The 14920-nt window shown below is 52.5% G+C and overlaps 2 protein-coding genes across 2 annotated transcripts; both read left to right on the top strand.

The window, feature by feature from the left end:
* Positions 1-1064: 1064 nt before the first annotated feature.
* Positions 1065-2670, top strand: LOC120375916 (secreted seminal-vesicle Ly-6 protein 1-like). The gene is made up of 3 exons (XM_039496936.1): positions 1065-1184; positions 1542-1661; positions 2516-2670. Exons 1-3 carry the CDS (start codon positions 1133-1135, stop codon positions 2668-2670), a joined length of 327 nt encoding a protein of 108 aa, XP_039352870.1. The 5' UTR covers positions 1065-1132.
* A 9185-nt stretch (positions 2671-11855) lies between these two features.
* LOC120375517 (prostate stem cell antigen-like) lies at positions 11856-13521 on the top strand. Its single transcript, XM_039496205.1, has 3 exons — positions 11856-11950; positions 12322-12441; positions 13151-13521. The coding sequence occupies exons 1-3, from the start codon at positions 11899-11901 to the stop codon at positions 13303-13305; spliced, it is 327 nt and encodes a 108-aa protein (XP_039352139.1). The 5' UTR covers positions 11856-11898; the 3' UTR covers positions 13306-13521.
* Positions 13522-14920: the final 1399 nt, after the last annotated feature.

Raw genomic sequence — 14920 nt, 5'->3', positions numbered from 1 at the left:
AAGGCTGAGCAGGGCACTGCCCTAGGATGGGAAAGCGCTGGGTTTTATTCCCTGCTCTGCCACAGATGTCCCATGTGTGCCTGGGCAGTCATTTAGGCTCTCGGTGACTCAGTTCCCTGCCCACAAAATGGGGCAAGGAGCTCGGTGCTAGTTCACAGGGGGACCCTCGGGATAAAACCTGTCAGGTGCTCAGACACTACAGGAATGGGGCCAGGTAGGTCTGATTTCTAGATGAGGTGGGGGACAGAGGCAGAGAAACATTAGGAGCACTCAGGGGACTTGCACTCATTGGCCCATTAGCGTGCAGCACAGCGCACAAGCCCTATGCTACAGAGCCCAGTGAAAAGACCGTGCAAATCCCTAGTCCGTTTCCCGTGAGCCGGTCTTGGGGGCATGTGCGCCCAGAGGAGAGCTACCTAGGGAAGGGGTGTCGTGAAGGTCAGGACCTGCTCTTACAGCCATGCTTTGTGAATCCTATCTGGGCAGGGCCATGCTGGTCTCTTCCTTTCAGAAAGCCCTTTGTGCCATCGAGTTAGGGGCTCCCCTCTCTGGTTCTTCTCTGCTTCCATCTGTAATGTTAGGGGCTGCAATTCCCTTGCTCCTAACTCCCATAAAAGTCCCTTTGGTACAGGGCATGGCTCTGTGCTTGTGGGTGACCGATGAGGCTGGGGAGGCCAAACACTCACGGATGCAGCCGCGTGGGAGCCTGGGATCGTGCAGTTTTGGGAACACATTTACTAGCTGCACAGAATATCTCGCACTCTCTCTCTCGCACACACAAATAGACCCAACAGGCCAACTGAGAGCTCCACAGTGACACAGGAACAGGTCTCACCCCTCATTCCCAGCAGCCGTGGCATTTTGCCACTTTCCCCCACACACACACTTGTGCCTTTGGGGGAGGCAGGGCTGAGGAGTCGCCTGCCAGAGCCGCTCACCTGGGCAGGGAACGTTCTGCTCTGGGCTGCACGGTGACCATTAGATTGTAATTAGCAATTACCCCGGGGGTATAAATATGGCTCTGTTCTCCCCCGGGAGCCAGTGCACCAGGTTTGCAGCCCCTGCGCCACTCCTCCGTCACCTGACACGACCGCACAGCTCCCCCCTCGGCTCGGCAGAGAGGAAACTAAAGATGAACAAGATCCTGGCTCTGGGTTTGCCAGCCCTGCTCTGCTTAGCAATGGGTAAGTCCCGAAACAAAACCCAACAAGGGGAGATTTCCACCCCTGATGGGGCAGAGCCTCAGCTGGGGCCAGTCCCATCAGCTGAGGTCTGGCCCGTGTTCTTTACCGAGGGCAATTCAATGACAACCACGTATTCTAGCTCAAGGGCAGCCTGTGCTCTAGCGGAGGGACAGAGCCGCCCCTGGAAAGCCAGGCTGGCCCAGCGGTGACCTGCCCAGGGAGGGATGAAATGAACCGGAGCAGGACATCACTGTGGGGGTTGGATGGTTCCTGGAGACTGGGAACGCGCCTGTGCACTGAGGGTGGCCGATCCATGGCTGCTCGTTGCCTACTCTCCTTTTTCTCGCCTCTTCACAGCGGATCCTCTCCAGTGCAACGGCTGTTTCAGGCTGTCCCAGGACGGCAGCTGTAAGATAGGCCAATACACCTGCACGGCAACTCTAAACGAATCCTGCTTCACCCGCAAAATCACCGCTGGTGAGTGAGAGTGACTGCGGGTACATTGAGGCCGGGGCTGGAGGGGAAGCGTCCAGCTCGAGGAGATATACCCATCGCTCTGCTCCAGCTAGCACACTGACGGCAGGCGTGTAACCGGAGCGAGCAGCGGGAGGGGCCAGCTGCCCCAGTCCGATCCTGCCCAGGGCTAGACACCAGTGCAGACTGTCGCTGCATTTCTGTGCAGTCCAGTGAGCAAAAGACGCCCCATCTCTGGGGGCAGTTAGTGCTGGGAAGGGAGACGTGATCGCCTCGCCCTAGAGTGACCTCTTGTGGCCGCGCCGGCTGTGGCACTGGGGAACCGTGTTCATCCTTTAGGGTACGTCTGCCCTAAGGGAGGCGGGGGGGGACGTTGCAGCTCGGGGGAGACATCCCCACGCTAGCTCCGACTGAGCACGCATAGTGTAGCCACAGCAGCGTGAGACACGAGGGGCTGGAGTCTACATGCTTAGGGTCTTGGATGGGCACTTACTCGGGGGCTAGCCTCGCCCGCTGCTCGCTCTGCCATGGATCCCCTCTATTCTTAGTGCACTCGCTGGGTCAGAGCTAGGGGAACGTCCCCCCAGGCTGGAGGTTCCAACCACACCTGAAGTGTAGCCGGACCCTTAGTCCATGAAGGTGACTGGGACACTGGGGCATAGGGGAGGGGTGGGGGAGTCCTCTAAGGACAGAGAAGGGTCCTGAGCTACAGGAAGTGGGGTGACAGAGGAGCCCCAGCTCCTGGGAGTCAGAGGGGAGGGCAGCTCAGTTGGTGAATTCCCCTGGCCCTGTCACTGGGAGGAGAGGTCTGTCCCTGGTACCCAGCCCTGGGGGCTCAGGTCTCTTTCCCTCTGCAGGAAACGAGATCCTGCGGGTGGAGCAGGGCTGCACTGTGGTCTGCGATGACCTAGTGCTCAACAACTACGACTACAAGGAGACCACCCAGTGCTGCATGGACAGATCCTTCTGCAACGTCCACAACCCCTGGCCCCAAATCCCCCAGGAGGATTAAGGGGAGGGTGGGGTCCTGGGGCGGGAGGAAAGCCACATTCGCCCTTCACCCCAGGCCTGGATCAGGGCTATTCCCCAACTCTCCTTTCCTCATTTAAAACTTGGCAGGAACCAAGACTGTCCCCTGGCATCACCCTCAATCACACACTCCTGACATGAAATAACTATAATTAAATTAGGAAATGAGCTCTGCTCACTGGCCCTGCCCTGCTTCGCCCCAGCCCCTCCCCTGCCTGGCTGCTCACCTCCCATCTTGCTGCCCCAGGCCCAGCACCCAAACTCTCTGGTGCTTTGCTGCTGTTCCATAGTTGAAGGTGCCCGTATCAGGATGACACTCTCCCTAGCTGTCATTTCAGAGCCTCTGCTGCTGCCCCGTGAGAGTATTAAGGGGCAGGCCTGGATTTAGGGGCAGGCAACCAAGGCTTGGGGGGCTGTTTTTATTGTTAGCAACAAAAGGGAAAGTAGAATGTTTGAAGCAACATGTTTCAGGTATCCTGTATGTGATTCATTTTGCATTAACCTCCTAGGACAGTGGTTCTCAACCTATTGTGGGCCACATACATGTTATGTGGACTGCATCCAATACTACCTGTATGGCCCTGCGGATGTCACATGGGCTGCAGCTCTGTGCTGATTGGACCGCAAGCAGCCCGCAGGCTGAGAACCACTGTCCTAGAATGTTCTGGATCGTTGTAGAATCTCATGGAACTTTCCAGACTTTGAGAACGACATTCTCCTCAAACTTCCTAGAACGTTGCCAGCCATGCCCTCGCGGGCATATAAGGGGAGGGGCATTGCCAGTCAGTGAGATATAAGAACGAACTGAAGCGAAGCAAGAGCCCACCTGCGATATTGAGAACCTTGCTTTGTTGTGTAATTGGGAAAGTGTACTTGTGTTTTTAGACTTGAAGCGTGTAAGTAGCGACCAATAAAGGAAATATTTTATGAGATGCCAGAGATAGCTATCAAACCTCTGTCTGCACAATAGGATAAAAGAAATACTGTTACTTCTTTTGCCATGCTTAACATGTAATGTTTGATGACTTTCTAAGACTGCGAAACACAAACTTCTGCTCTCCCTAATACTGTCTGTTTTCCCACCTAGAAAACAAAGAAGCCTTCAGGAGCTCAGTAGAGGAAGCAATAAGCTCATTTGCAATCTAGTTTGCAGCAAGGAGCAAATCTGAACTAAAGGACTAGGGTTAACATCCTAAGGCTGTAACACTATTTAATACTGGAGCACCCAGTGTTGGTGCACAATTCCATTCAGTACATTTCAGTTATTCTTAAAATTAAAAAGTTTCTATACGCTTAGCGCAAACGATTTTTTTTTTAATTTGCTTATATAGGACATGAATAAATACAGATCCTAGCATGCAAATTTATCGGCTTCTATGCCGGGGATAAATCACACATGCAAATCATGCAGCAAAGTCACGAAATGGGCTATAAATGCAATAAAAATAAGGGATTCAAAAGTTTAACAAAGGGAGAGGAGCGCTGAACAGGTTCTTTGCCTGGGGGCCATTTGGTCAAGGGCACTGTTAAGGGAGGCCCCTCTCCCCAGACCTCGCTCTGTGCAAGGTGGGCAGTGTGCCAGCTTTGGAGGCTACAGTGCAGAGGGAGCACCTGGCATGCCAACCAGTAGGACCCACTCAATTCCCCCTCCGTCCTCCCTGCTTCCCTGTACACTAAGCCCCAGCAACACCCTGAGCCTGGCGTCTGCTCAGCACAGACACCTGAAAACTGTAGACAAGCCCTAAGATGGATACCCAGTCCAAGTGAGAGAGAGAGACAGAGAGAGCATGCTGCCAGCAGGACAGCCTTCTTCTCACCTCCAGAGGTGAGGGATAGCTGGGTGGAGAGGAACTTGCAAATGATTGCAAAGAGACACGGTAAGTGAGGGACTCTGGTGGTAACAGATAAGCTTTCGAGCTACACAGAGTTCTTCAGGTCTGGGAAAGGTACCCAGAACATCCCAGCTAAATACAAGGTGGAACAGATTGTTTCGCATAAGTAGTTAACACATATTCTAAGGGACCATTCAAGGTGCAGTGACCCATTAACACCCCTGACATCACAAGACAAAAGATGGAGTTAGTGGATTACAGATTGTTGTAGTAAATCTTATAAACAGGTATATCACTGGACAAATGCACCATGAAACACCTGAGACACATCATGATATTTTCATTCTCTAGACAGAGGACCTAAACTTCCTCATATTTCCACTACAACTTCAACCACCACCACCCATCCATCGAACTCTCTCTAAAGCACTCCTGCACCAGTATCAGCTTCCTGGATTCTATTCAAGCTGATTGTGGTGTCCTACAGACAACTATGTACAAGAAAGCCACAGATCACCACGCATACTTTCACAGATCCAATAATCACCCAAACACACCAAGAAATCTGTTATCTACTGCCAGGCACTCAGATACCACAGAATATGGTAGAAAGGAGGAGAAAGTCCAGGATACACACTGAAAAATGCCTTTGCCAAACAAGGACCCCCCCAGAGCAGTACATCAGTTACTCCTGGGGGAATTCTGTGCCACTTCGTGTGCACAGAATTCATGTCCCCCGCAGATTTCTTTGCTTCCCCACAGAAAAATGACTTTCTGACAGTGAAGCAAAGGGAAGCTGCAAGAGCAGTCACGCACCACTCCCTAGCAGAGCAGATACATCGTTTCGGGCACATGGAGCAGTCGGCGGAGACTTAAATCACTGTGGGGCTGGGGACACCCCAGCCAGTGGCTCCTACCCTGAGCCAGGATCAGCTGCTAGTCCTGGCTGGGCTGGAGGCAGGAGAGGACTGGACTTCCTCTTCCCCTGCAAGGAGTGACTGGGGCTGTGTCAGACCCACCCCCAGAAACCTCCCCCAGCAGCAGGAAGCTCAATATCCTCTCCTGCTTCCTCCCAGCATCGCTCTTCACCTGTGTGGAGAGGGTTCACTGTGCCGGGAGCTGCTCCCCCATCCACCCAACCCCCATGCATCTGGACCTCCCATACCCAGACATCCCTGCCAAGCCAGTACATCCAGAACCCCCCTAGCCCTCCATACCCAAACCCCACCCCACTGAACCTCAACCTCTGCATCTGGAGCCCCCCTGCACCCAGACTACTGCCCACTGAGATTCCTGCACTCAAACACCCATCCTGACGAGCCCCACCTCCCTGCACTGCCCCGAGCCTCCACATTCAGACCCCCATGCCACTAATCTCCAACTAGCTGCACCCAAGCCTTCAGGCCAAGCTCCACTCCCCCAGCACCCACCACCACCACCGAGACCCTCACACCCAGTCCCCTCCGCCAAGCCCCAACTACTTTCACCTGTAAAAAGCAACAGAGAGTCCTGTGGCAACTACTTTCACCTGGAAGCCCCTGCAGAGTCCCATTGTCCCTACACCTGGAACCCTCCCAATGAGCTTGTGTATCCAGGATCCCCCCACACACACACCTAGACCCCACACTGAGCTGCCTGTACCCAGATTGTCCCATACAGAATCCTCTCACCCCACACCTGAATCCCTCCACACTGAGCCCCTCCACACGTGGATCCTGCCTGGTTGAGGCCCCACACCTGGTGCAGAGGGGCAGGGCCCAGGCCTTGTGCTGTGTCAGAATCGGGTGCAGCCTCACTACTGAGTCCATGTCCCAGGGGTGAGGGGGCTGCAGGGTGATCTCCCACCTTCATGCAGCCAGTGGCCTGTGCTCCCCACTGCCATGCTGGAGCTGCTGCATTTATTTATTGACAAATAAAACTTGCAGAATTTTAAAATATTGGGCACATCATTTTTAATTTTTTGGTGCCGTTTTTTTTATTCTTTTGGCACAGAATGCCCTCAGGAGTAATCAGTGGAGCCACCCAAATACCCCGAGAGAACTTGCTTCAATACAATACAAAAGCTTGTCTCTTTCACCAACAGAAGTTGGTCCAATACAAGATCTTACCTCACCCACCTTGTCTCTCTAATATCCTGGGACCAACACGGCTACAACGCTGCAAACAAAAGTGATTGCGAAGAAAGATTCCGGTGGAGGTAATGGGAAATACGTGCAGAGAACGTTCTGGTTGTACCCTCCTTGCTCTGAGAGCTATGTACCTTTGGGTGGCAGATTAAATAATGCTTTGTTTTGAAGATGCTTTTTCTGAGTCATTTTAATCCGTTGCTGGTCACAGGCTCCGGGGGGGCGGGGGGAGGGAAGGGCTTGAAATGCTCAACCCAGTTGGGCCTGCCGATTTAATATGGTTGGTAAAAACGGGGATTGTAGCCCCAAAGACCCAGTCTAAGAGTGGTTGGACCCAGAGGTTCTGCCCAGAGGGGAAGCCAGGCCTGGTACGTGAGGAGTGCACTCAAGAGGGACAAAAAGGGTCTAAGGTGCAGTTTGCCTGGTAACCGTAACACACGTGATCTAGATTGCTCTGTATCAGCGATCTGGCCTCTTCATTACTTACCACTCCTCAGCTTTTGGATCATCTGCAGACTTCATCATGAAGGATTTCATATTTTCTTCCAGGACACTGATAAAAGTGTGACATACTGTAGTAGGGCCAAGAACCAGGTCCTGCAGGACCTCACTAGAAACACACCCATTCGACGATGATTCCCCATTTACAAATTACATTTAGAGACCTATCATTTAGCCAGTTTTTAACCCATGAAATATGTGCCATGTTGATTTTCTATTGTAGTTGCTTCTTAATCAAAATGCCGCTTGGCACCACATGAAATGCCTCACTAAAGTCTATTACATCAACACTATTGCTTTTATAAATCACTAACTTCAAAAAAGATCAAGATCTATTTTGCATAAATCCATGTTGATTGGCATTAGTAATACTACTTGCCACTGAATTCTTTCTTCATCAAGTCCCATATCAGCCATTCCATTTGTTTCTGACCCTATACGTTACACTTGGGTTTACTTTCAAGCTTTTCTCCGCAACCACGAGGGCTATAAACTTGCCTTTCATTTTTTGTTTTAAAAAAAAAAAAGTGAGATTCACCTGTAATCGTTCGACTGCAGCAAATGAGAAATGCCCAGTTAGAATCACATTTCATTATCAACTGTCATGTCCTTACCAGCCACTGCTCAGCCGCAGTCTCTGCCTTGAGAGCCAGCTTCGGCATTAACCAGCTCCCACTCTGGCCTGCTGTTCATTTCCTGGGAGAAACAAAGGAGCCGAACAGTCAACCCTTTAAGTCCACCTACCAGGTAAAGCTGGGACTTCATGTCCACTGCTAGCCCCTCGTGTCAAGGGACGGGTCCAGTAGAAACAGCAGCACCTTCTGCATCACTCCCCCTTGCAGCAGCTAAGGGTTCCTTGGAGCATCCAGCCCCATCCTGCCTGGCCTGCGAGAGTTAACGCCATCTCAGAGGTGGTATGGCCATAGGCCACACATCACTCAGGTGTATCCTTTGGGAGTACAGTGGAGGCTGGCCTTGACAGCAGTAGGTTCCAGATTTGCTTTGGGGTGCAGACCCCTCCTACTGCTGTTATCCATACAAACACTCAGCTCTATCAGCAACAGTCCCCTTCATCAGCGACAGACGGAGCCAGAGTCCAAACCACCCAGCCCCAGTGCAAGCTCAGAGCTCTGGTTCCGGGTCTCTGCTATGGTCCTGGTGCCGGCCCAGACTTCTCTGCTGGGTCTCGGCTGCCCCTGGGTCTGGTCCCTGAGTTGAACCCCCTCAGCCATGAGTTCAGACTGTTCTGTGCTCTGCTGCCTCTCACAACCACAGCAGCGTACAACTCTCTGCTGCCCCCCTCCACCCAAGTGAAACACAAAGGGCACCACGCATCCGCCCCATTCAGCCCCTCGGAAACCAATCAGGAGCCTCCTTCCCTCTGGGCTCTGGCTGATCCTCATTTGCGGCGCAGTGCTGGCTGTGGGGCTGTTTCCCAGCCCTGAGCTGGCTCTCCGCCAGCAGGACAGTGGGCCACAAGCAACTGGGGCAGGAGTTCATCGATTCCTAGCCCAGAAGGGATCATCCAGCCTGACCCCCTCACGGCACAGGCCAGAGACCTGCCCCGAAATAATTCCCAGAGCAGAGCTTCTAGAAACATTTCCAATCTGGATTCAAAACTAGTTAGTTATGACACCTCAGTAAATCCTTCCAACAGTTAATTCCTCTCATCATAAAACGCCCCCCTTATTTCCAGTCTGAATGTGTTTAGCTTCAGCTCCCAGCCAATGGATTGTATTATACCTCTCCCTGCTAGACTGAAAAACCCATTGTTAAATAGCTGTTCCCCATGTAGACACTTATCGATTGTACTTAAGTCACCCCATAACCTTCTCTGAGCTAAATTGACTCAGGAAGCTCAGTCCATTACTATAAAGCACGTTTCCTTTGATCATTCTCATGGATCTTCTTGGAACCCTCTCCAATTCATCAACATCCTTGTGGGCACCAGAATTGGATGCAGGATTCCAGCAGTGGTTGCACCCGTGCCAATTACAGAGGTAGAATAACCTCTCTACTCCCACTCAAGATTCCCCTGTTTATGCATCCCGCGATCACATTCGTTCTTTTGGCCACAGCTTCACACTGGGAACTCATGTCCAGCTGATTATCTATGTAGGCTACTCGGACTAAGGTTCACACCCTCCAGCCCATCCCTGGCCTTGGAGCCCATGAGTGGATCCATTGTGCAGAGCTCCCCTGTCCCCAAGGGTGGCTGGCTGCTCTTGGACACTGGTAACAGCCCTTGCACTCTCCCTTGTTCCATCATCAAGTGCCAATCAGAGTTTGTAATGGCCAGACCCTGGTTCTCCATCTCTAGCTGCACACTGCACTCCTTCATCCAGCCTCTGGCCAACTCATCTCTCCACAGGGTTCCTTACATCCTCCTTTTAGGAGACCCTTTGGGGAATAGAATTAGGATTCCCCTATCTGGTTCTTCTCTGCTTCCATCTGTAACATTTATATGCTGCAACTTCTTTCCTCCTAACCCCCAAAAGGAGGATGCCAGGATAATCCTGTGGAGAGATGAGTTGGCCGGAGGGTGGATGATCGGGGGCTAGGACACATGACTTACGAGGATTGGCCAAGGGGACTGGGCTTGTTTAGTTTGCAGTAGAGAAGAGTGAGGGGGGATTTGATAGCAGCCTTCAACTACCTGAAGGGGGGTTCCAAAGAGGATGGATCTAGGCTGTTCTCAGTGGTGGCAGATGACAGAACAAGGAGCAATGCTCTCAAGTTGCAGAGGGGGAGGTCTAGGCTGGACATTAGGAGACACTATTTCACTAGGAGGGTGGTGAAGCACTGGAATGGGTTACCTAGGGAGGTGGTGGAATCTCCTTCCTTAGAGGTTTTTAAGGTCAGGCTTGAGAAAGCCCTGGCTGGGATGATTTAGTTGGGTTTGGTCCTGCTTTGAGCAGGGGGTGGGACTAGATGACCTCCTGAGGTCCCTTCCAACCCTGCTATTCTATGATTCTATGATAAAGGTCTCTCTTCTATTGGCCATCGCTCTGTACGTGTGGATGGGCGGCTGGCTGGACGGGCAGGCGGCACGTTTGGGAATATATTTATTTGCTTCACAGAATTGCATCTGTTGACCATTGACCCTGACCTGATCTTGGTTTTGAGTAAAACACAATCTATTTGCTAAGCATACATATAGAGATAACAATGTTATTATTGCAACTGTAACAGCCAATAGAAGAACCAAAACACATGTATTAAAAATAGGCTTAGCTATAGGCTTTAAGCATTAAGGGCTTAGAGTGCGACCTAACTGGAATAAGTATTATGTGCTTAAGCGAAGGTTATGAAGTTTAGCAATATGCATCTTGTGATATATGCGTAAACCACAAACAAGCAGATGGGTACTTTTGCAATAAGTTAACAATGGAGCTATCTGCATTGACGTATCAAAACTATTGGGACATTAATTGATACAAGTACTTGCATTGGTGGTTGGAAGCTGAACTACGGTACCACCATACATTGGAAGGGCTGAAACCTTATCAAATATGGTACCAGACACGAAAGGTTAAAAGAGGAAAATGTGTATAAAAATGTGGTTATCCAGCCTGTTGTTGGGTCACCAGGGGATGACATGGGACAGCCTGTCAGGATCCCAACAAGGGCAGTCAGGACCAAAGGTCAGAGCAGGAGCAAACCTGAGGCTGGACGTAGCAGAGGCATTCACTGTCAGGTTCCAGGCCAGGGTCAGTCCAAGTCAGGAGGCAAAATTCAAGTCAAGCTGAGGTCAAAGCCTGAACTTGAGGAGCAAAGAGCAGGAACAGCCATGGCAGCTACAGGACCACCCCTTGGTTTTATATAGAGTAGATGGCCAATCAGGAGCCTTGAGGCTGCTGTCTGTCAAATCCTTGAGGTGGAGCAGCCCATGGGCTGCATCCATAGCAGATCATGGGAAGTGGAGAGCAAATTGGGTGTAGCCTTGGTGACAGCCTGGTGATGTTACCTACCTATTAGTGCTACAGACCTGGGTTCTAGCCTCTATGGAGGCTCCATACAATGGATAGAAAGCTTAGCCCTGTACTCTTCTCCTGGGGTGGGCTCCACTTACACTCTCTTCCATCTTTGTTTCTAATGGTCCAGGAGGTTGTAAGTCCCCACAATGAAATACTATAAGTATGAACAAAGCAGGAACCACCTTACTTACAATTATGTACATTGATTTTTCTATTACTTCAGGTATATTTATCTGCACCAACTCAAGCTCATGAAGTCTCTGTGTCCTTCACCAATTGCATCTTCTCACTTAACTGTAACCAGCTGCCTGAAAAAGAACTGGTTATTTATGACAAGCGCATGCTTCACCCCAGTACATACTTTTACCATTGTAATAACTGATCTGATTTTTTTCTTAATAAAATAGAACCCAACAGACCAAGCAAGAGCTCCACAGTGACACAGGAACAGGTCTCACCCCTCATTCCCAGCAGCCGCCCGTGGCATTTTGCCACTTCCCTCCCGCTTGTGCCTTTGGCAAAATGCCCCTGTGGGGGAGGCAGGGCTGGGGAGTCGCCTGCCAGAGCCGCTCACCTGGGCAGGGAACGTTCTGCTCTGGGCTGCACGGTGACCATTAGATTGTAATTAGCAATTACCCCAGCTCCCGGGGGTATAAATCCATCTCTGTCCTCCCCCGGGAGCCAGTGCACCAGGTCTGCAGCCCCTGCGCCGCTCCTCAGTCACCTGACACGACCGCACAGCTCCCCCCTCGGCTCGGCAGAGAGGAAACTAAAGATGAACAAGATCCTGGCTCTGGGTTTGCCAGCCCTGCTCTGCTTAGCAATGGGTAAGTCCCAAAACAAAACCCAACGAGGGGAGATTTCCACCCCTGATGGGGCAGAGCCTCAGCTGGAGCCAGTCCAGTCAGCTGAGGTCTGGCCTGTGTTCTTTACCGAGGGCAATTCAATGACAACCACGTATTCTAGCTCAAGGGCAGCCTGTGCTCTGGCGTAGGGACAGAGCCGCCCCTGGAAAGCCAGGCTGGCCCAGCGGTGACCTGCCACGGAGGGATGAAATGAACCGGAGCAGGACATCACGGTGCGGGAGGGGCATGGCTGGTTCCACGCGGCTGGGAAGCTGTTTTGGTGTCTGTGTCCAGGCACCAGTATGGGCCTGGCTGCTTGTTTCCTACTCTCTCTTCTCTCTCCTCTCCCACAGCTGCAGCTCTCCAGTGCAACGGCTGTTTCATGATGCTGCAGGACGGCAGCTGTATGCTAGGAAAACACACCTGCACAGCAGCTCGGGGGGAATCCTGCTTTACCCGTAAAATCACTATAGGTGAGTCTGGGAGGCCAAGGGTCCCTCGGAATGCAATTTAGGAGCTGCCAGGGTGTGAGGGCAGAACACCTTACTCTAGAGTGACCCCTTGTGGCCATGCTAGCAGCGGTGCTGGGGAGGGCCTCACAGCCCAACCTTCAGCCGGAGCATCTACACAGCTATTTTTAGTGCCATGGTCTGTCAGCCTGGCTCTGAGATTTGCTGCTGCTTGCTATGTGGGTGCCATGTTCGTCCCTTAATCAAGGGCGGTGACTATGGGGATGGCGACAGAGCAGTCCGAGGCGTGACTGAAGCACTGTAGACAGGCCAGAGCTAGCGGTGATCTAGCTAGCTCGACTAACGCCAGCAGGGAAGCTGTGGCATCGGGATGACAGCCCAGCTAGCCACCGGGTGGGCTCGTACGACCTGCGCTGACGTAGCTGCCCTGCTGTTGGGACTGGAGCTAGCTAGATCACCGCTAGCTCCGGCCGGTCTACAGCGCTTCAGTCACGGCTCTGACGGCAGTGTAGACAGACCCTGTGACACTGGGACAGGCAGGAGTTGGTGTCCTCTGAGGACAGAGAGAGGGACCAGCAGGTGTCTTCCTCTGGAGCAGTGGGAGGGGAATGGCAGGGGGAGACAGAGGAGCCCGGGACAAAGGGGAGGGCAGCTCAGCTGGGAGGAGGGGCCTGTCCCGGCACCTGGCTCTGGTCTCTCTTTCCCTCTGCAGCGGGCTTTATCAATCGTGTGGAGCGGGGCTGCACGTCCATCTGCGAGGATACAGAGATCACTGAAGACTACTACAAGGACACCACCCAGTGCTGCACAGATGCGGACTTCTGCAACATCCACAACCCCTTCCCCAAATTCTCCGATTACGCCTAAGGGGAGGCTGGCGTTCAGGGCTGGCAGGGACGCCACATTCTCCCTTCACGCCACCCTCGGCTCTGGGTTAGTCTCTCATGCCCCTCGCCTCATGTAAAACCCAGCAGGACCCAAGACCATCCCCTGGTGCCATCCTCAATCACACGCTCCTGTTGGCTACAAACTATATTTAAATTAGGAAATGAGCTCTACCCTCTAGCCCCACCCCACTCCCCCTGGCCACGCCCTGCTTCCCCTTGGCCCCTCCCCTTGCCTGGCTGCCCTCCTCCCATCTTGCTGTCCCAGGCCCAGCACCCAAACTGATGCTTTGCTGCTGTTCCGTAGCTGAAGGTGCCAGTATCAGGGTGATTCACCCTCCCCCACAGCTGTCGTTTCAGAGTTGCCGCTGCCCCGTGAGAATATTAAGGGGGCTCCCCCTTTCCCCTCACATCGCTTTGTGCAGGGCACGCAGTTTGCCAGCTGGGGAGGCTACAATGCAGAGGGGACCCCTTGTTGCATGCCAACCAGTGGGACCCACTCAATTCTCCCTCTATGTTTCCCTGTACACTGGGCCCCAGGCAACTAGCTGGCAGAGCCATGCCTGGGACAGGAACCCGGACAGCAGGGCACTCAGGGATTTCCTCCTCTGCAGCATGCCCAGCTCCCTGGCTGGCTGATCCCCCGGAGCTCCCCCTGCCCTCGGAAATGAATCCTGCCCGTCTCCCTGCCGTAATCCAAACCCCACTGTGACTGGGGCAGTCCCTGGTCTCTGAGTGATCCTGGAATGAGGTCACTCTGTACAGATCACATCCTGCCATTCCATTCAGCCCCACACACTCGGGCGGTGTCTCTGAAACGCTGCCTCCCTGCTGTGCCCAGGGTGTGATCCTGGCTCGCTGTTATTTGCAGCTGAGATTCTGCTGATGAAACGCCTGCACTTATCTCCCTCTTTGTCATATTTTGCTCTTTTGTTTCCTGGTGCAATAAACCCTCTGATTGTCCTTCGTTTCTTCATACACGGTCAGGGGACAATGTATTTTCGGACCCTCATTTGGGACAGTAGCGTCTATCACCACCCCTACATGTCCAAAGATGGCAGAGGTTCTGCTAGGACATCTCCCTCTGGTGGGTAAAGCAGATTGCCAGGCCCTGGGGCATTACATCCAAGTTCTTCCCATTGGTAGGGCAGGTCTAAGTGCAACTCTTAGGCCTCAATGTTGGCAGCAAAAGGGATGGGTTCATTGTTCTTGGGGTTCCTTCCTTAGCTGACACCAACTTGATCCCCTCCCCAGAAACCAATGAAACTCTGAACCCGTCCCTGAGCACCCTTGGTGGACAATTCTTCCCCATGCACCAGGACCAAGTCCAGGGATTAAAATAAAGAGAACTTTATTAGGGGAGGCAGCCAACAGAATGAATTTGGGGGAAATCAGTAATTAACAAATTCTAAGGAGGTAAGACTCCCGCCCCACAAAGTATCTTAACAGCAGTCCCACCTGCAGTCCTGGAATGGCAGATGATATGCTGGGCCTGGCGGGGCCGTTGGCAAAGGGACCGAACCTGGTACCGCTAGACCTTAAAGCATGAGCTGGGACTGCCTCAGCTGACAGACCCAGCCAGCTCCATCAGCCACAGC

This window comes from Mauremys reevesii, linkage group 12 (assembly GCF_016161935.1).
Source record: "Mauremys reevesii isolate NIE-2019 linkage group 12, ASM1616193v1, whole genome shotgun sequence".
Classification (NCBI taxonomy): Eukaryota; Metazoa; Chordata; order Testudines; family Geoemydidae; genus Mauremys; species Mauremys reevesii.
This window is presented reverse-complemented; position numbering and strand designations above follow the sequence as displayed.